General features: G+C 48.2%; 2 protein-coding genes across 3 annotated transcripts; both read right to left on the minus strand.

Moving 5' to 3' along the window:
- Positions 1 to 1,396: 1,396 nt before the first annotated feature.
- On the minus strand, positions 1,397 to 10,766 carry GLUL (glutamate-ammonia ligase). Of its 2 annotated transcripts, XM_045811399.2 has the most exons (8): positions 10,612 to 10,758; positions 9,435 to 9,557; positions 7,789 to 7,967; positions 6,271 to 6,432; positions 4,778 to 4,924; positions 4,260 to 4,387; positions 3,881 to 4,080; positions 1,397 to 3,328 (listed from the first exon to the last, which is right to left on the minus strand). In XM_045811399.2, exons 2-8 carry the CDS (start codon positions 9,542 to 9,544, stop codon positions 3,010 to 3,012), a joined length of 1,245 nt encoding a protein of 414 aa, XP_045667355.1. In that variant the 5' UTR covers positions 9,545 to 9,557; positions 10,612 to 10,758; the 3' UTR covers positions 1,397 to 3,009. The 2 variants fall into 2 exon arrangements, with proteins under 2 accessions (XP_045667355.1, XP_045667356.1); XM_045811400.2 differs by lacking the exon at positions 9,435 to 9,557 and having other exon boundaries at positions 10,612 to 10,766.
- Positions 10,767 to 17,610: 6,844 nt separating this feature from the next.
- LOC123801413 (transmembrane epididymal protein 1A-like) lies at positions 17,611 to 18,784 on the minus strand. The gene has a single exon (XM_045811422.2). The coding sequence runs from the start codon at positions 18,782 to 18,784 to the stop codon at positions 17,888 to 17,890; it is 897 nt and encodes a 298-aa protein (XP_045667378.2). The 3' UTR covers positions 17,611 to 17,887.
- Between the last annotated feature and the right edge of the window lie 1,509 nt (positions 18,785 to 20,293).

The following is a 20,293-nucleotide window of genomic DNA, read 5'->3' on the forward strand; positions in this document are numbered from 1 at the left end:
TGTTACATTAGCCATTAAAAAAAAAAAAAAAGACCTTAGAAATACAAGGGGATTGCACTGCGAACAGGGGCAGGTCAAAGCTAATTCTAGGTGAGGGGTGGAGAAGGAAATAAACTTGTTTCCACCTAAGTCTGATTGTATTAATTTAGAATTCCTTTTTGTGTAATCTTTGCCGGCGAACTATGCCCAGACCATTGCCTTGATCTAGTGCTTGGCTGCAGATAACATACCCTCCTCCCTCCTCCCCCTCCCCCCCAAGGGCCGCAAGGGGTACTCCAGTGGAGGGAAGCCAATTTCAGCTAGGAAGGGGGAAGTAGAGCTTCAACAGAAAAAAACACCCCACAATTTATCAGCAAAACCAGAATGCTTAGTGAGAGAGGACACTCTAACAATCCTAATGAAACAACCAATACAAACTGGGACCATACCCAGCAAACCAGTAAGATTATCCTACTTTGAAAGTGTCAGGAGCCAACCTTCCTAGGGAAAAACAAAATGAAACAAAAACACATATATCTAGGATTGCTTACAACTAGAGCAAAATATACACTTGCCCAAAGAAAATGGTGACCTCTAAGTTTGCGGTGACAAGCCCCACTTACTTCCAAACTGAAAGAGGACATTACCTCTTCAAGACAGTAACTACTACTGCACACAGTCCTGGCCCATTAGGTTAAAGTGTTGGGTGGATAGTGTGTTTGGCTGGAGTATGTGCACAGCACTATGGGGGAGGGAGCTCCTACCTGGCCTGGTACGGACACGAACTAAGGTCAGAGTAAACCAGGCAAGGTGTGAGAACTACCTTCAGGTAAAGGGACCAAGAACAAGGGCACAGAGGTGTCATGTGGAGCTTTTGGGGGAATCATGGGCAGCTCATTGGGGCTAGTGCCAGGGAAGGCACATCCAAGGCATATCTGGGCTAGCTGGCCCTGAGCACAGCCAGCCTCGGAAGGCTTCGACCAGGGTAGCCACAGGGTCAATATGTGCTGTCTAGAAGAACCATTGGCAGTTGGGTAAGGATAAAATCATGACCAGTAGGGATGCTGGGAAGTTTTAACGATCTCAGGCTGCTATAAAGTGAAGCCAGAGGGGTGCTTAAGACAATGTTATAGTGTTGTAAGTCAAAGCCAAGGTCTGGAGCACAGGGAGGGGAGGGTTGGGGTTTGTACCCTACTACAAAACTAGGGCTGGGATATGCCTTCATCCTGAGATTCCAAACACCTGAAGTACAGGGAAAAGCTGGTTGGCAACGCGACTCAGGATAGATTTTTAAAAGTACCCAGAACAAGTAAACTTGTGCTTTTTCTCTAAAAAAAAAAAAATTCCCCTTTTTGGGTAGGAAAGAAAAGAAAAAGGCACACAGGGACTTAAACACAAAGAATCAAGTCAGAAGAGATCTGATGTTATGTTGATTTATAAGAGCTGCTCCGGGCAGTTAACAGTCTGTTTACATCGAGGAGCTATCGAACGCTCAACATACTGTACATGGCAACTAGAAGTCGTCACAGCAAGAGAAAGCCACGGCAGGCCTGCTGCAGCCAACATGACCACCACGAAAACAGGCAGACACCGCAGTGGAAATGTAGGGATGAAGGTGGGGTTTGCTTCGTATTATAAAAGGAAAAGTAAATCCTCAGGAATCTTAACAAAGTAAAGGAGAATCTCACACTCAGAGAATAGACACCAGGATACAAAACGACAGGTGTTCTGACTCCAGGGCTGCCCCCATCTCCTCAGACAGCAGAGATGGGAAGGGGACAGTTGAAGCAAACAAGAGATTCTGGAAAAACAAAGACTTAGAAACCCTATGAACAGGATTAAAATCTAAACTTCTGGTTTCGCTTCTTAAAAATTTTAATATATCAAAAGGCCTGCTTTAGGGACATGCTCATCCCACCAGAAAAATCAACCCAATAACCCCTTGTCAGTAACATGCTCAAGTTGACCAGCCAACTCTTATTTCTCAACCTCTGTGTGGACATGTGTGTCTTTCAAATCAAAGCCACAGGGCCCAGGGGACTGCTCCTTCCACAATGTGCTTCCACCTGTTACCCGACCGGTGTCCGCCCCTTCCTCTCCACACCCCCCACCCCAAAAGTGGGCAGAGCATAGAGGACCCACCCTACAGCGGCATCGAGGGAACAGCGAAGAGCCCCAGATAGCTAGCTTTGCAAGCACTGCCTCCCTCACCCCCACTCAACAGGAGATCCTTATTTCCAACCAGACCTTTCACCTCAAATTTGGTTCCCAATGACCAGAATGTTCTTCCTCCTTTAGGAAAAAAAACACACATATCTGCACACCCATATATATAATTTTTTTTGTTTTTACATTTAAATATAAAAATACTACTCTGCTTTGTGTTATAAATGGAGGACCAAGCAATGAGAACTTTTTCTTCTAAGGTAGGTCAATCCATCCTTTTGCTGAGCTTGTCTTCACAGGGGGGCCATTTCGCCCCACGTAAGGGAAGCACTGTACCCAGAGGACGGGGTGCATTTTCCTGCCTGGTTATCTCCTAAGTCTCATTTTTAATAGAGTTGGTTATAAGCTTACATGAAATGGAACTTCCCACCAAGAGGGGAAATCCTAACCTAACCCCAGAGTAAGTAACCCCCCGCCCCCAACACTCAGCTACCTTGAAGAAAGAGCCCTCCCCCTCCCTTCACAAACACTATGCTCTGTCCAGATAGCTACGCCTATTGGACAAACACACCTGATTAAATGGAAAACAGTGGTTATGTCTCCCCACCCCCTCCCCACTAACGTACTAGACAGCTTCAGTGACAAGGAAAAAAAGGTAGGGGAGGGTGGGTCGTAAAAAGATTAAGAACCTGACCCCTCTATCCTGGCCAAAGAAAGCAAAGATATTAACTGGGCATGAGGAATAAAAAAAGACCTTGATATTCCTCCCTTTGAGTTATAGCTATTAGGACAGTCAAGAGAGGGGCAAACATGGAGGCAAGATGGAGAATTAGGAGGGGTTTGATGGCTGCAAGTCTAGTCCGCTTAGTTTTTGTACTGGAAGGGTTCATCGCCAGTTTCGTTGAGAAGACACGTGCGGATGAGGGCTTCTGTCACTGAAAAGGGGTCACAGTTGGCAGAGGGGCGACGGTCTTCAAAGTAACCCTTCTTCTCCTGGCCGACAGTCCGGGGAATGCGGATGCTAGCACCACGGTTGGCCACGCCGGCGGAAAAGTCGTTGATGTTGGACGTTTCGTGGAATCCAGTTAGGCGCCGGGCATTATCCAGGCCCCCCTTGGGATCGTAGGCTCGAATGTGGTAGTGGTGCCGCTTGCTCAGTTTCTCAATGGACTCCTCAATGTACCTGGAGGAAAGAGAAAAGATCGGGGTACAACCTGGCACCAGGAAATCTGTCCTTCAATGGCACGGAGGGACTCATCTATCAAAGACTGTTCACAATTCACCAAAACATTGTCCCCACAGATCAAATAATCTGTGAGGGTAGCAACTCTGCCTTCTTACCTGTGTGTCCCACCCAGTGCCTCAGAATGCTGCTGGATGCTCAGTAGATGGTATTTGTTGAACGAAAAGACCCTAATCAAAGACCCTGCCCCACCAGAAGCATTAAGTTCATTCACGTGCTTTTACTGTTACTAAGTTATTTCATATTGAAGATTTTCAAACACATTAAATTAGGTCCCCCTTTCCAATCGCTATCCTTGGATTCTGTTCCTAGATTATGTTTTGGTACTCTTCAAATAGGAACGAAACAAGAGAATTAGAAGACAACTTTTAAAGCCAAGTGCTAAAAGCTAAGGTACGAATGAAATCTGGATTATTAGCCCCAACACATCGAACCCTTGGCAAGGATGCTGGCAAAGAAAGGAAGATGGCCCCATCAGGAGAAGGCACTCACTTCAGACCATTCTCCTCTCGCATGGCCTTGGTGCTGAAGTTGGTGTGGCAGCCCGCACCATTCCAGTTCCCAGGAATGGGCTTAGGATCAAAGGTCGCTATCACTCCAAAGTCTTCACATACACGATGCAAGATGAAACGGGCCACCCAGAGATGATCTCCCATGTCGATTCCTTCACAGGGTCCTATCTGGAATTCCCACTAAAGAGAACAACATGGCTGGACTTTAAAATAATGTCAACTTCTGACCCCACTTCACAAGCTCCACACCCTGCTCTTTTCTCACCTCTATTCCAACCCACCTAAGTTTAGGGTAAACGAGGGGTGCCAGCAAGAGTCCCCACTGGCCCACACGTCCTATGGACGAACAAGTCATTTACCTGGGCAGGCATGACCTCAGCATTTGTTCCAGCGATCTTGATGCCGGCGTACAAGCAGGCCCGGTAGTGAGCCTCCACGATATCCCTGCCATAGGCTTTGTCAGCTCCCACACCACAGTAGTATGGACCTGCAGAGGCATTAACATGGAAAGTCAAGAGACAGGATACCAAGAAATCCCTTTCCACAGAAGTTAGAAATCAGAAAGCTCTCAATACTTGCTCTCTGGCATCACTAGACCTGCCTTCACTGGGAGGTGGGGGTACGGTGTCAGGGGGCTCCTCTTGGCCATAACCTCGGTGGAGTCAGAGGGGTTCCCCCCATGTGAGTGTCTTAAATATCCACATCAGGCTTTGGGTAACAGGAGGCCTCTTTACAGTATTAATTCAGCCAGCCTCAGTGGTATTCCCATAGCTTTTCTGATGCATAAGGAGTCACTGTCATCTCTGGGGAAGGAGTCTTTCCCTGGCAATTAAGCAACTAGGGAGCAAGAAGTTCACATCTCACCGGAGGGACTTACCTTGGGGCCCAGGGAAGCCATTGGAAGGCCAACCAAAAGGGTGACCATCTGTGCCCATGAGCGTATATTCCTGTTCCATTCCAAACCAAGGATGCTGATTGCTCACCATGTCCATTATCCGTTTACAGGTATGCCTCAAATTGGTCTCTAGAGAAAGAAAAAGAGTCAATGCGCCATTAGAGACATATGGGCAAATACACTGAATCCCAGTGCTGCGGGGACAAAGGTCTTTGGATTCCACAAAGCTAAAGTGTGAACTATAAGGTGAACTGACCTAGAATAATAAACCGTTGTTGGGTGTCCCATCAGCCTCAGCAGGGAAAATGGGAGAAGCGGTAATTGTACATCTATAGAGACTCCTGGGTCACAAAGAAATCCCATGACCGTGGATCCAAGAACACAGCAACTTTGTACCTTATCTGCCTGCTGGCCACCTCCCAAGTACCACATAGCAGGCACTTAAACTCTCTATGCACGAGACAGCTGCTTTTAGTTGTCAGCCTTATCCCTAGCTTCTCAAGCATTTAGAGACAAACGTACAATTTTCATTGAGAGAATCATGTCTATTGGGGGCCTCCCATTCCAGGTGAGAAGATGAAGGGCTAAGTCGGCTAGCACTAAAGTAAAATATTAAAATGAGATGAGCTCAACTGGAAACAATGTCTAAGCTGGAAAAGAACTTTAAAATAAGTAAATACAGACTTATGATCAGCTGCTTAACTATGTTCCAAAAAACCGCTTTAAAACCTCTACATGAAGGAAAACCCACAACGGAGTCTTTCTAGTGACCCTGAGGGAAGTATTTTAAAGCCTCTCCTCTTACAAAGGAGAAAATGCAGCTCAGCTCAGACACCGGGCGGCCCGCCCAGCTTACAGCAAGTAGCAGAACTGGTAAGGCTGCGGCTACCTTGGCTCCAGAGCTCATGCCCTTTACCACAATATGGTACTGCCTCTCAAAACAGAGGCAGTTAAGGTCCAGGCACGAAATGACTTGTCGCAAGTCACACTGGCAGAGTGGAGCAAGAGACTATAAACAGTGGGGAGGGTGGGGGGCTTCGTTTATTTCCCCCTCCTTTTACAATCAGGGAAACTAAGTACAGGGGATAAACAATTTGCCAAGGTTCAAAACCAGTTAAATGACAGATCCAGAATTCAAACCCATCATTCTGACTCAGAATCCATGTTTTTCCAATCTAGGGGCAAGGTGGGAGGGCTATGTCATGAGGGAACTCTGCTGATAGATTTAAAGGAATTCACTGTTGTTTTACATAACCAATAGGAGACTGTGGGTAGACGGGATCACACCACCTCTCTGAATGAGGAAGCTCAGGCTGAAAATGCATGTCTAATCGCCCAGTCTCCTGAAACAGTTCTGAGACACGAGATTAGTCTAGTCTAGTGTTCCCAGTACTGACTTTGGAATCTCCTGTACTTCCCCTTTTTACAACATTCATAGATTGAGGAGGGGGCACCCATACCTATCCTATACACACCTGCAGGCTTTCGGTTGTACTTGAAGACTTCACAGAACACCAGCTTGTTGGGGTCCTTGCGGAAAGGGTCCCGAAACATGGCAGCAGGGACAAGATACATGTCACTGTTGGAGCCTTCAGACTGAAAGGTACTAGAGCCATCAAAATTCCACTCAGGCAACTCTGGGGTAAAAAGAGAAGGGAAAATTAGGCTAAAAATGCAGAGCTTTTCAGGCAAGAGTACAGCCCCTTCCTTAACCTTTCTATGTCTAAAGATCTACACTTTCTTTCCAAAAAGTCACACATACAGGACTCCTGCTATGAATATGCAAACTCGGGCAACTGCACATAGCTTTACCGTCCTTCCTATGCGAGCTGCAAGTAAGACCACTGCATCAATTCCTTAAGAAAAATAACAGTCACAAAAACAACCTGAGAATGATTGATGTATCTTCCCTAAGTCCGTCTACTGGACACCAAGGAGACAAACTGAAATATTCTGACTCAACCAGGAAGTCAGTCATCACTTAAAAAAAATGGAACAGAAGAAACAGATTCTGATTCCCCTGCTAGGCCACCTGTGTTGCTTCTTTATCTCCCCACTGCATCTAGGGACTATTCCAGCTCAAGTTATGTCCTTATTCCACAGATGAGGGAATGGACGACTAGTCAAAGCTGATCCCATTATCACTTATCTACTTTCCCCAACTTGTTTTAAAGGCTGGTTTCTTCATCTCCCAAGTTGACTATGAGTTCTCTGAAGGCAGAGAGACCAGACTCTTATCTTGTAGCCCCCCACCCAGTGCCTAATACCTACCACAAAGCAGATACACACTATATACTTTATTTTAGTATTTAGTATTTATGGTCACGCATTCACTCCAATGTGAATATTATCAGAAGAGTAAGTCATCCTTAAAGTAGGCAAGAGGTGATATTTTTTCCTCTGGTCCCCTTCCAGAAGTAGGAGGGCTATGGCTTGCTCTAGACTGAAAAATGAAGGTCACAACTCTTATATAAGAGCTCCTGGTGTGATAAGCAATCAGGTGGTTTAAGAATTTCCAAAAGTGGAATCAACTAGAAACAAATAAACGGCTTGTCCTATTTAGAAACCACTTTACAGAGTCTGCTTTGCATCCAGAACCTCACTGATAAATCAGTATTCAAAGAGTTTGTGAAATAGATAGTAGCAGTCAGGTTAGAGCAGTAGTTTTCAAACTGGGTTCTTGCAGATGCCTCACAGCCAGCTAAGTAGGGTTGCCCAAGTTAGCGAAGTCTCCGGCCCCTTCTCCTGCCCCAACTAGACTTTTATCTTTCTTCTTCAATATACTGGCTTACATGGAAGGTTCTATTGAAATAAAGGGGTCCATTGTTGCTATGCTTTGAGGGAGTGGAGGAGCTTAACGTCGACTGAATGAAGTCTGAGAAACCCTGCCTTAGGAAAGCTTGACAAACAGAATAATAAAGCGGCCAAATCTAGCGGCTTGGTTTCAGGCTGCTCCCACTCCCACATGGCTCCCACTCGGCTTGGTCTCTCACCTTCTATACACTTGGGCTCGCTGTCCAAGGTCCGGGTCTTGCAACGTAATCCTTCTCCAGTCCCGTCGATCCAAATATACATAGCTTGCACTTTCTCGCCCTGAGGCAGGGACATATACAACTGCTTGATGCCTTTGTTCAGGTGGGAACTCGCGGAGGTGGCCATGGTGGACGTTGTTCTGCAGAGAAGAACCGACCAAACAATGATCAGACTCCAAACTGATCCTCTGCAAGAATGACTCAGTGAGGACCATCAAACCAAAAAGTCACAATGGGAATGTCATCCCTTCCCTTTGGAAGTCACCCTCTCCAGGGTAGAGTTATTTGTGCTGCTTTCAGAGGGATTTAAGTTTTTATCTCAGACAAAAATCTCCCTCTAGGCTTCCTCAAGCTAGAATCCACACCTGTGAAGATTAAGCTTTATTTTCTCAGTGTAGCCAAGGTAGGGGACACTGGGCGGGAGGGGGCTCCCAAAACAATACACTAAAGTTCAGAAAGAGTGTTTACAGAAGGTATCTCTCTCCCAACATGAGTAAAATCCAGCCACAGAAAGGCTTGGCTGCTATGGTTGCTGCATCAGCCCTGTCTTTTCCTTGCATCCTACCCGCCATCTCTGTGAAAAACCCTTTTTGGAGATTCTTCCACCTCTCCCAAAGGCACCCCACCCACTGAGACGGTAGGGAGAAGAATTAAAGGGGCTAGCTAGAAGATTTAAAAGGCTGGTGGGCTTCCTAAGAGCAGCACAGTTATTACAAATCCCTCAGGTATCAAAAAAGCTGATCTGCGTGGATTCTAAGATGCACACTGCCATCATTTCCAAGGGCTTCTCACTTAGGAAGGTAGATTTACATTTGCAAAGAACATTCTCGGATTCCACCAGAGAACTTGCATGAGGAAATTCCCACTTGAGTAACAAAAAGATCTGGGTTTTCAAAAGCTGAGGCACGCTAAAAACTGCAAGCCACTGCCACAAAACGTCTGAAAGAAGAGAAACCCAACACAAGAGGAAACGTTGTACCCCCCACCCCCACCCCCCAGCTCCGTGGCCCAGAGTGGCTGGAAAGGGAACACATTGTTCTCCAACGACTTGGGCAACTTTCTGAAGTACAGTGGCTAAGTTTCTATGGGCAACCGTCCATGTTTGCCCAGCTGAAAACAGAACTGCTTCCCCCTCGGAGAGCCTCACCCTTTCCCTTGGGGAAGAGCAGAACCTCCTCCGTCTGGTCTCCCGCACCGCATTGGAGAACCGGTCCCTTTCCATATCCTCTGCATACCGCGAGTGCAGAGGCCTCGGTGGGTCACACACCGCCCCTCAAACCTTCCCCACCCCCATGCCTGCCTTTAAAGGCCAGAAGGAACAACACCGGACCCCTTCAGCTCCCACTACAAAGTCTACAATCCAGTCTCTGGCCTTCCCCCCAACCTGTTACAACAATATCCAGCGACACTTTCCCCCTTCAAGCCTCAGTTTCAGATTTCCTGCTCTTTTCGGTGAGACGAGTTAGATGTCAACGTTCTAGCCTACTGTTATCGACTGGTAACTCGGTGCCCAAATTTATGTGGCGTAAAAATGGGATTCTGCGCTTTCTAGCTGTTCCTGCAGCTGTCGCCGGCTCCGGGGTCTTCCTCCCTGTCTCTTCACTCACCCCAGCCACAGGAGATCAATCGGATCGTTGGGGTAGCCCTCCCTGGCCCTTCTCCTTTTGGAGTTGCGCTCCCGCCTCTCCTGGTTCTCCGAGGGCTCCCGCTGGTCCATGCACCGGAGCTTTCTGGGCGAGGGAGACGGAGACGGAGAAGGGGTCAGGGACCGTTCGGGATCGCATCGGGCCGAAGAGGAATACGAGGACTGGTGGGCCACGGTCTTAATCTTGACTCGCGATTTCTCTCCGGAGTTCGTGGAGTAGGCGACGAAGCCGAAGCAGTTGGAGGGGGACTCCGAGGACCGCGACTCCACGTCGTCTTCATCTTCGTTGTTGGTGGTCTTTGCGGATTGGCGGCTGGGGGGGGTTCCCCGCTTCCCGCCCCCGGGGCAGTTGGGATAATCCACTTTGAGGGCAGCCCTTTCCCAATGAAATGTCCCTGAAGTCGGCGCCCCGCCCCTCGGGCCCCCGACCGAATCTCAGGGCCTGGCCGAGGGAGCCATATCCCTCCGAGGGCCGAGGCTGGGAGGGAGTAGGGGTGTCGGGGGTTGGGGCAGCGCACCGTCGCTGCCTCTGCCGGGCCAGGCCTCTCCGCCCGCTGCGCCCGCCCGCCAAGCCGGGCCCGTTTCCCCATTGTTTAGTCACACTGCAAGGCCCCCGGGACCCGCGCAGGAGCGGCCCATACTACCGACGCCCACAGCCACTCGCCTCAGTGTAGGCGTCTAGAGATCCTCCAGACCACGACGGTCCCCCAAGGCCCGCCACCGCGGAGCAGGAGAGCGAGGCTCCCGTGGGGCCACCCAGCAGGGCCACCCAGCCACTCCATCCGCAGCGCACACAACACCGCCGAGCTGGGAGCGCTGGGCCCGAGCAGTGACTCCACCGTTCGCCTCGCCGAGCGACCTCCAGGGGCGGCGCTTAGGGCCGCGAGCAACGAAAGAAAGATCAAAACAACTCCCCGCCCTCCTCCAAGCCTGGCGATCAGCGCACCCCACAATCGCCAGCCCAGAGCCTCCGGGAGCCGCGGGCGGCGAAAGCACGCGGAGGGCGCCGGGGCAGAGGAGCACCGTAGGGGCGGGAGATGCAAGGGGCTGCCCCGAGCCGCGGGGTCGACAGTCCGGGTTCGGGGGGCTGCAGGGGCGGCGCGCACCACTTCGAGACCCCGGGCCGGCGGCGTGCTTACCTGGACGGCGAGCAGGCGGCAGGGCGGGCAGGCCTCGAGAGCGAGGTGCGGCGAAGAGAGAAGGCCGGTGTGCCGCTCAGAAGCTCCACTCTTCTCCCATTCTCGGCTCTGCGGGGCTGCTCGCGGCCGCACACTCTTTATCTGCGGCCCGGGCCGCCCCCGGCGCCCTGATTGGCTCCCAGCCGCCGGGAGCCGGGGCGGATCAGCTGATGCACGCCTGGGCCCCGCCGCCATTGGGCGAGCGGCAGAGCGGGCACCGTCGGGGTGGGGGCGCGAGGGCCGGGAAAGAAAGAAAGGGAAAGGGCCCTGGGGGGAGGGGGTGTGTGGGGGAGGGGAGCAGAGGAAGGGCTGGCCGGCGGCGCGCCGACCGGCGAGTTCCTGCCAGGAAAGACCCCGCCTGCCCGGGCTGCCGCTCGCCTCCGCGGGCCGACCGCGGGCCTGGGGCCGTCCCCTCAGCCCCCACTCCCGGGCCCGAGCGGGGCGTCCGGTCGACCGCCTGGCCGCCGCCCCCGCCGCCCTCAGGTTGGATAGCTTTGCAGGCGAGGCCTCTCTTTTCCGGGGTCGTACTGCAGACCCCCAGGCTCCCTAAGGACGTTCTGATCCCCGGGAACGTAATTTTGCCTTTTGTTGTGAAAGACCCTCCCGCCCTCCTCGGCGCTCGCGTCTAGTTTGAGGCGCGGTGCGGGCAGCGGGGGCGGCGGCCGCGGCGGGGGCGGTGGCCGGGCGCCGAGGGGGCTGCCGAGGTGGTCCTGGGGCGCGCCCGCCCGCCCTCGCCGTGGGCCTGGGGACCGGGGAACGGCAGTCTGCGTTCTCACATCAGTTACCAGCACGCTGTGCTTAGGTCATGCCGTGGAGGGGATGCTGGCAGGCTTAGGAACGGTCAGGAGACCTGTCAGATTCTGCCTCCGTCCCCCCCAGACAAGTCTGTCAGCGACTCCCCAGGCCCAGGCTTCCTCATCTGCAAATAAAGCCGTTCGAGAGAGGACCTTTAGAGCCGCCCACCAGATCTGAAATTCTGTGTGCAGAACTGTGCCCCAAGGGCAGCTGAAAGAAAAGTGAGGTCTTCGCATACCCCCCTTTGAAGCCCAGGGTACGTCAAACTTTTAGAATTTTTTGAAAATAATGCTTTGTTTTGCTTTTCAAGTAACTTATTGTGTCTTCTTTTTAATCTGGAAAATTAGAATCGGTACCCCTTCCTCCTCTCGGCCTTGCTATGACGGTTGAGAATATGCGTATGTGAACACAATCTTGAAATGGGTGCTTGTCAAAAGATGCATACTAACCATATGGTATATAGAGAGACACAACATTTGCACACACACGGTATTTTCACTGCTACCGGTGCCCTTGCTTGAGTATCTCTTTTTATTGCCTGAAGCCTACCTGATGGTGTCTAGTCTTTATTGCCTCTTTCGGGGGGCCCCAGTATATGAGACTTGGAGATTTTTCTGTTTGTAGACCAAGAAGTCCAGCTTCATTGCCTTTGGAAGAGGAAGGGAAGAAGTTTGTTCTTGTGGTTACTTTTCGTACCACAAATATGGAAAAGAAATGTTGCCTGTGACCGCACACACATAACTTGGCCTCTTTGGTCAACATCCTTCCATTCCAGAGTGTGTCTGAAACTGTAGTGCTTTTAAGTGACAGATGCAGCTTTCACCCCACACTGGATTTTGGTATATTTCAGACAGGTGCCATTCTGCACTGGGTAAGGTTCCTTGCAAAGGGAAGAGAGAGCATCTTCAGTTGCAGTGCTGTACGTTGAAGCATCATGATGTGGTTAAAGGCTGAGCTTCAGGTCATACAAACACAGGTTCAGATCTGGGCTTCGCTTCTTACCAGCTTTGTGTTAGTTTTCTTAGCCACATGAAACCACAGTTTTCTTGCCTACAGAATAGGGATAACAGTTACCTTGTATAGTGTAAGGATTCCTTCTGATAGCTTATACACTAGATGAATATAGTAAACTTAGAAAACAGTAATTATAATTATTATAGGTCAAGGTAACCCAAAGAGATTGGATTCTTTCTTTCCCTGTAACAAACCCCGAAGCACAACTTTCTGACTCAGTCTTGAGTTGAGGAGGGGAAGTGGGGAAGAGGAAAGGTAATGTTTTTATTTTAAAAGATATTAGTTTTCAGATGCCCAACTGCCTAAGCATAAACCAGAGCCTTCTACTGCAGTCATCTCCACCAGCTTCTGACATGCAGGTGGCAAACATATTAGAAAATGGGACAATAAGAAGCAAATGCAGTTTTTAAAACTTACGGTATTGTATTTTGCCATGTGAGGACCTGCTTCACTTGCTAGGTATCTTCACCTCCTTAAGCAACTGACTCATCTTTCTATCCCCCAATAGTGTCCTGAATGAGTGTTCAATAAGTGATGTTTGTTAATCACACAGAAATGACAGCGGCACCATCAAGAAAACATGTGCTTTGAGCTGCGTTTCCGAGAATGCAAATGGATTTGCTTTGATCCATTCATGTGACCAGAGGCATACTTGGTGAGGGTTAGAAATGTAATACATGACCACTGAGACTTTCGGTAGGGAACAAAAGGCCTTGTCCTTGGTCAGCCCCATACTGACTGAAACCAGCCCAACTAGGGCCCAAGTGAGTCTGGGGACTGATCACGGAAGCTTTAAAGAGTATGAGGGGAAGAAAAAGCAGAAGCAGCTAACTGGTTTGCCCCCAGAAACCCAGACTGTACTTTTAGAGACGTTAAAAGGAGGACTGCCTGTTCATTCAGTTTGACTTTGCTGTGTCTGGGGCCCTTTGTTCTCTTCCCCCTTCTTCCCTAAATTGCCACTCGCCCCCATTTTCCACCTTCTCCATGAAAGAGCATTAGCATGCTTGAACCGGTGAACTGTTCCATCTCTTGGTACATCGAGTATCAGAGCCGATAGGGGGTTCTATTACATGTGCTTTGAAGTCAGGTTTTTCCCTCTTAGAGTAGGGTAGCTATGTCCAACAGGTGAGTGGAGTGGGAGAGCAGTATTACAGGTAAACATTTTTTGTTCCGAATCTACAGAACGGGCTGGGGACTAAAAGCATCCCTTCCGTGTTGTCCTGCTGTCCTGTAATAAAGGCCTTGTCTTGGGTGGGCTTTATCTGTTAGTTCTCTTAATTTCTTTCTCTCTCTTCTAAAGGACTAATTCTCACTTGCAAGTTGTAAAGTTCTTAAAGATTCTTATTTATGTATTTATTTGACAGAGAGAGAGCACCCAAGCAGGCAGAGTAGCAGGCAAAGGGAGAGGGAGAAGCAGGCTCCCCACTGAGCAGAGAGCCCAGGACCCCAGGACCACAACCTGAACCAAAGGCAGCCGATTAACCAACTGAGCCACCCAGGAGCCCGGTAAAGTTCTTAATCGAGTGATCTGGAAGTGCCTTCCCAGGGCTTGTGTGGCTGTCTTGCACTCATCATAGGCAAGATTGGGGGTAGGGCTCAAATATGATCAAACCTTCAACCATAACGGGCAGTTTGGGAAATGGAGTTTTCCCTATATTTGAATGATTTCAATAAGCATTCAACAAAACTCTTAGCTCAGGCTCAAGAAACATAGCTGAGATCCAGACTTGAGGAACACCCTGGAAACCCAACCCAGAATTGTAAACTATGCTTTTTTTTTTTTTAAATCAACACCAGTTCTTTCCTAAAGAATAGATTACAGACATAGTATAATCTTAAAACAAAAAGAACAAAACAACAGCCTTGGAAGTTGATATCATGGCTCTTAAACTAAACTCTGGGAAGAAGCTACCATTGGGCAAGCTTTCCAGTTTCACTCTCCATAATTAAAGAAGGAAAGACCAGGTTACCTTAATTCAGTACCGACCACTGAACACAAAAGAATTGTTCTTTATATCCTTCCTGGTTGTTTGGTATTCTCCCATCCACGTACTAACCAGGCCTGACCCTGCTGAGCTTCCCAGATTCGAGGAAATGGGGTGCATCCAGGATGGTATGGCCCTAGACTGATTGTTTGATATTCTTAAGCTCAGGTTAGGAAACTAGAAGTTCAGGTCTCCGCTATTTGTTCTTTAGCCTAATTTGAGGTTTGTTGAAGGTCCCTTGAAATCACTCGAAATACGGAACACTCCATTTCCCAAAGTGTGTGTTATGACTGAAGTTTTGGGCTTGAGCCCTACTCCAAATCTTGACTCCAATAGGAACCTGGGGAGCTGGGAGGAATTAAGTTCATCTTTGGTAACAACCCGGGGAAAGAAGTCCTGAGAAAATTAAAGCTGTGCACTTCCGGAACTAATCTGCACATCATTCTGCAGTGAGGAGACTGGCGCCTGTAACCTGTGGTAGCTTGCTGAAGTCACCTTAGGGCAGGATTTCACAGCCAAATGCACTTGCCAGGTGCAACTCCCTTGAGAGCCTTTTGCGTTTCCCTTCCTCCCGTCTCCTCAGGTTGCTGTGGGTATGTTCCTGGGCCACCACCTCCACAACACTGCAATCCCTCTTGTACCCACTGAGGAAAGGGCTCATTCTGTATACTTAATCATCTGTCCCCAGTTTAATTATTTCATGAACCTGGGATCTTCGTAGATGAATCTTGTTCCTTATTCTCTATGTATGGATCTCTTTTGTTCTCTAGATTGGTTGGAACATTAGTGAAGCTTATTTTTAAAAGCTTAGGAAATTAAGCATTGTGGTTAAAAAAATTGCTTGGACCAGAGTGTGTCCTTTAGTTGGTACTTTCCCCAGAGATAGCCTCAACTGATTCCACAGTCCTGCCTCCCTACCCTCTATCCCATTAGTTGATTTGAATCCCTGTTTACTTCACGTTCACATGCCAGATTTTAATGGGAAACAAACAACCCTGGGATATGTTCTGGGGATGCTTGCTTGGGCAATACATAGACTTAGTTCCTTATTTTTCCTGACCTCCTTTCCCCTCCCCCTACTTTTAAACCAGTTCGGAGGAGACTTGTTTACCAGGTTGGAGAGCCAGAGGCTTGGCTGGGGCGGTGTGATCGTAGCGCCCTCTGGTGTAATTTTGTGAGAATCTCCCCGAAGCTTAAGAGGGAATTTTTTTTTCTGACTGGCCTTGGAGGGGAGGGCCTCTGTGTTATTATCTCAAATATAGTAAATTAATAACATGCAAGTTTATTACCTACACTGTATATCTAAGAGATACTATGTTGGGATTACCAACTGATTACCAGAGGTTTGTTTATTATTATAAAATTAGGCTTCAAATGACTAGGAAAGAGCAGCTTAAGAGTGTTTGGTACTTTTTCCTTATCTCCCACCAGTGTGTGCAAGAGGTAAAGAGAGAAGAACATCTACCAAGAAGAGTCTAGAGCCCAAGAGTTAAGGGAGAAATGGCGAGGATCAGAAAACGTGGTTACAAACAAGTCTTATCCTCAGCCCTCACTCGGATCTGAGCCCAGAAATTTAAGACCCAGCCAGAAGTTGAGAGTCTGCCAGATTCTCACTCCCAGGGGAGGCCGGGCTGGGGGGATTGGGTGGTGGACAGAAATCTGACACAGACACGAACACGCCCTTTATGGGGACATCTGGAGTATTTACACAGTGCCACTCGTTCCAGGTGGGCCTTTTGGGTGACCATTTTTCTTCCTTCCTCCCTTTTTTCCTTCTTTCTTTTTTAAAACAATTTCAGTTTGAGTATCACTTCCTTCACCATTGCTATTAGCAAAGTCACTGTGGCCCAGAGGACACAGCCACTGGCCTGAGTCAGACACACCTGTACTTGAGTTCCTCTCTTGCCTTGTACCGGCTCTAAGATGTGGGTAAGTCAACCTGCTGGGTCTCAGTTTTCAGGAGTTCCTTATAGAAACACTTTGGAGGATTAAAAAGCAATAACAGAGTAAACAATTTAGAAATAGGCTGGTGGATTTTGTTATCCCAGGAACAAGGAAGAGAGTGGGCCCATTACTAAGGAGATGACTCAGGCTTTAGGACTGTTGGTGTTTCCCGGAGGTTCACAGAACCCTGGACCTGTCCTGAAAAACATTTAGAAGGAACCGGGGTAGGCGGAGATTCTGGAAGCAAATAAGCCCTTATTAAGCATTACCTATGCTACATATTTGGTGCATATATAGGAAGTTATGTAACTTGGATCTGGCAAAGTTCCTACCCTTTAGGAGTCTTAAGGTGGTGAGAAAAACCTCCCCAAAAGAAATGATTTCAGAGACAGTATAAAGCACAGTGTATCAGCTGTATGAACAACTTAACAAGGTGGATTTCGTATAAGCACCTCAGAGTTCCAGAACAAAGGAGTTAGTAAGAGTTCTTGGAGAAGGCCTCCTTGGGGGTGCTCAGTGGGGTGAGGGTGAAGGTGGGTTTTATGCTGGGTACCAGATAACATGGTAAATGTGATTGTCTCATGGCTTTCTGTGAGATGCAAGGGAGTGAAATATACAAAGACGCAAGGATACAATCCAGGAAATTACACGGGTACCAGATAACATGGTAAATGTGATTGTCTCATGGCTTTCTGTGAGATGCAAGGGAGTGAAATTTACAAAGACACAAGGATACAATCCAGGAAATTACACCGGTAGAGGTGGTGGTGGTGAAATAGGTAAGCTTTGAATGGAACAGGAGTAATAAAATAGGAAGTTGAAGAAGTACCGAGCATTTGAATTCTATATATTTGAATTCTGTACATCTGAAGTGTTACTAAATTAAAGCATTTATAAAGTCTCACTTTATTAATTTGGATTTGAAATGAAGGCAATCCTTAAAAGTAGGAGGGGGATACAAAGCACACTTTCAACCACTACAAATTAATTCTAAATTGTTTATATTACTTCCACATGGTGGTGCAACTTTGGTAAGCGAACTGAAGTACCCACTTTCTTTTATCAGGATGAGGCTTGAATGATTCCAGTTTTGAATTGTGAGAAATCATTATACTCTCAGGTGAAAGGCAATCACCTGTACCTGGAGAAGTAGGTGGTGACGGAACGACTGCTGGACTCTGCTCTCCTCCCGTTGAAATCCTCCCTTCTATTGCATCTTCTGTCCCCCGTGGCTTTTCTTGCACACTCACCTACTTCCCTGGTGCTCTCCCCACCATCCCACCAATCCCATCAGCATCCCTTTCTCAGACTCCTCTCTCCTCATCTCCTCAGCAATTAGACATTCAAGGACAGGAGATACACCAGCAGATGGAGACCAACTGTGCTCCTTTGTGGCCATTACCTTCACTGGGGACCAAAAAGGGTACAGTGCACATGTCTGAGAAAACCTGCGAGGAGGAAGGTGGGTGGACAATGTGCCAGGCATTCTAGGCCTTGTCTCAGGAAGAGCTTTTTGAAAGGAGAAGAGCCTGGTCTTCTTTCTCAGACTGCTCCACTCCCTGCAGCAATTTGTAGAGGGATCCCTTGTGATGTGGAGCTTCTTTGGATGCCATCAGCTTCAAGCTGGGACAGTAATGACGATACCAAAGGGAAGAGATGCCATAGATTCCCAGCAGACACGAAGCATTGATCATCACATGCCAACAGAAGAAGGTGGTGATAAACATGATGTCACTGATGTCATCATCCTGCCATGGGTAGCCAGTGACTGGCTTATACAGAATAAAGCCCGCCTGTATCAGCCAGGAGCCCATCATCAGAAACAGAAAAGTCTCAATCAGCAAGAGGTGAAATGTGTCAGGAGTCCACAGCTCTATAGTCAACACCAGCATCAATAGAAACACCACCAAGATGAGCAGACAGTGTGTCTGAAGCTCTATCCCTGTTGAGTTCTGGACATGTGACATCAACAACAGCAGAAGCACATAGAAGGTCAGGACCAGGGTGCATTTTTCTAGAAGCACACACCTCTGAGGCAGCAAGTTCTTGCTCATGACATCTACACAGCCGTTGAGGGTGAGGAGGATGAACATGGTGAGGTGCTGCCACTGTTTGGGGTACATAAATCTCGGTGGCAACTCTCTGTTCATCAGTATCAATCCTCCTTTAATGCAGCTGATCTCGTAAGCTATCAAGATGGAGCCAGTCACCATCTTCAGCAAACCTCCGTAGGGTATTTTCCACAGCCTGGCCCATCTTCCCTCCTTCCTAGGATGGCATGAACGATCCAGGAGAGAGTCTTTGAATATCACAGCTTTGGAGGCTACTATTGCCTGATACAGTGCATATAAGATTAGAAATAATCCTGGGTACACATGACCAATAAAGGTTCCCATTGAACTACAGATCTGTCTAACAGAGGAGAGAAGAGCAAAGTATGGGCAAGTCCACACCTTCTGGGAACACTTTAAGGTCTGGCCTTTGGAAAGAATTGCCTTCCACCAACTTTTATCATCTCACCCCACCCACTGCTCCCCCACAGAGGAAATGTTTCTTGAAACAAGCCTACGCCTGTGGTGGAGTAAAGCCTCATTGTTCCATTCCATTCTGGTACATTGGGAACTAACTTGACTTCTGCCAAAGAAGAACGCTTGTGAATGTGCTTTTAGAGGCTCCTTTCTGTGGCCCTTGAGGTACTTCTGTGCACACCTGTCCCTTTCTCCCATGGCTTCCTGCCCCTTGTGCTGCCTAGCACTCAAACAAGGAGAGAGGGGAATGGGATAGGGGTAGGAGTTGCTGTGCTATCCTGAGGTAGCCTGGCCATTCAGATATAGCTTTGGTCCAGTTGTAAGGGTTTTTTTTCTGAACACCTATATTTACAAACATTTGGGTATGTGACCGTATAATACACACCTAGCGTCAATCTGGCTTTTCTGTTCTTCTTTTATAGACACATTCTAAAGATCCCCAAGAAATCTCCCTGCATCTCCTCCTCTTACTTCACGTATCCATCTGTGCCCCTACCCCAACTGGCCAATAAATGGATACAAAAAGCTACCTTTTCATAATTGATTTTCAGGGACTGTGGTGGTTCTGTAGTGTGTCAACCTCACTAAGCTTAAGCCATATTTCCTAGAATTTCCTTCTTCAGATGGTTCCAGGTTGGGTTGGCTACAAGAAAAGTTTACGTGAGCATCTGAAGGTGGAAGAGCAGCGGCAATCCGAGCACTCCGAAGGTGTAGGATGCCAGGAGCCACTGTAGCTCATGCATTCTGTTCTTGAGCCAGGGGCTCATCTCGGCATAGGCACCACCCAGCCTATAGCTCCCTTCACTTCTCTTAGAGTCAGGGCACCAGCTTCTTCTGCAGCTCTCTTGCCACTGAAGTATTGCCATGGAAGTATGAGATGGTGAGAGGCAGACACAGGCCCCATTTTGTCCTCAGAGGTTTGATTTGTCCTTGCTCCTGCCTAACTTCATGTAGTATTCTTCCTGACTGCTGCCACGTTGACCTGAAATGACCTCGGGCCTCTTTACTTAGCAGCCTTCCATAGACTTCTTCCCTACAAATCTATAAGGTCTAATACCCATAAGAAATTCATATTTCATATCACTTTGCCCCCAAGATTCATCCCTAACTGATACAAGGGATTAAGATCAAATCCTTAAAATGCAGATACTGTTGAGTGAATGACTCCAGTGAGTTGGTGTCGGACGTTTTATTTGAATGTGACTTAGCCCATCAGCTTCATTTATCTGTTACTCCACTAGTGTCTAATGCATCTCAGAAGACAGATTCCTAGGTAATGGGTAATAGGCAGCTGAGTATAAAGCAGAGAGGGAAAAAAATAATGAAAATGAAGCAGAGAGGATGGTGGAGAAAAAAGATACAGGGAATGTGAGGCAT

This window comes from Ursus americanus, chromosome 2, assembly GCF_024610735.1.
Source record: "Ursus americanus isolate L20-20 chromosome 2, mUrsAme1.1.p, whole genome shotgun sequence".
NCBI classification, from domain to species: domain Eukaryota; kingdom Metazoa; phylum Chordata; class Mammalia; order Carnivora; family Ursidae; genus Ursus; species Ursus americanus.

Coding starts and splice junctions, on each gene's coding strand:
- LOC123801413 (XM_045811422.2), bottom strand. CDS start 18,784: ATGGGAACCTTTATTGGTCATGTGTACCCAGGATTATTTCTAATCTTA.
- GLUL (XM_045811399.2), bottom strand. CDS start 9,544: ATGGACCAGCGGGAGCCCTCGGAGAACCAGGAGAGGCGGGAGCGCAAC. Junction 6,433..7,788: donor CGAGCCCAAGTGTATAGAAG/GTGAGAGACCAA, acceptor TTTTTACCCCAG/AGTTGCCTGAGTGGAATTTT. Junction 3,329..3,880: donor CGAGAGGAGAATGGTCTGAA/GTGAGTGCCTTC, acceptor TCTTTCCTCCAG/GTACATTGAGGAGTCCATTG.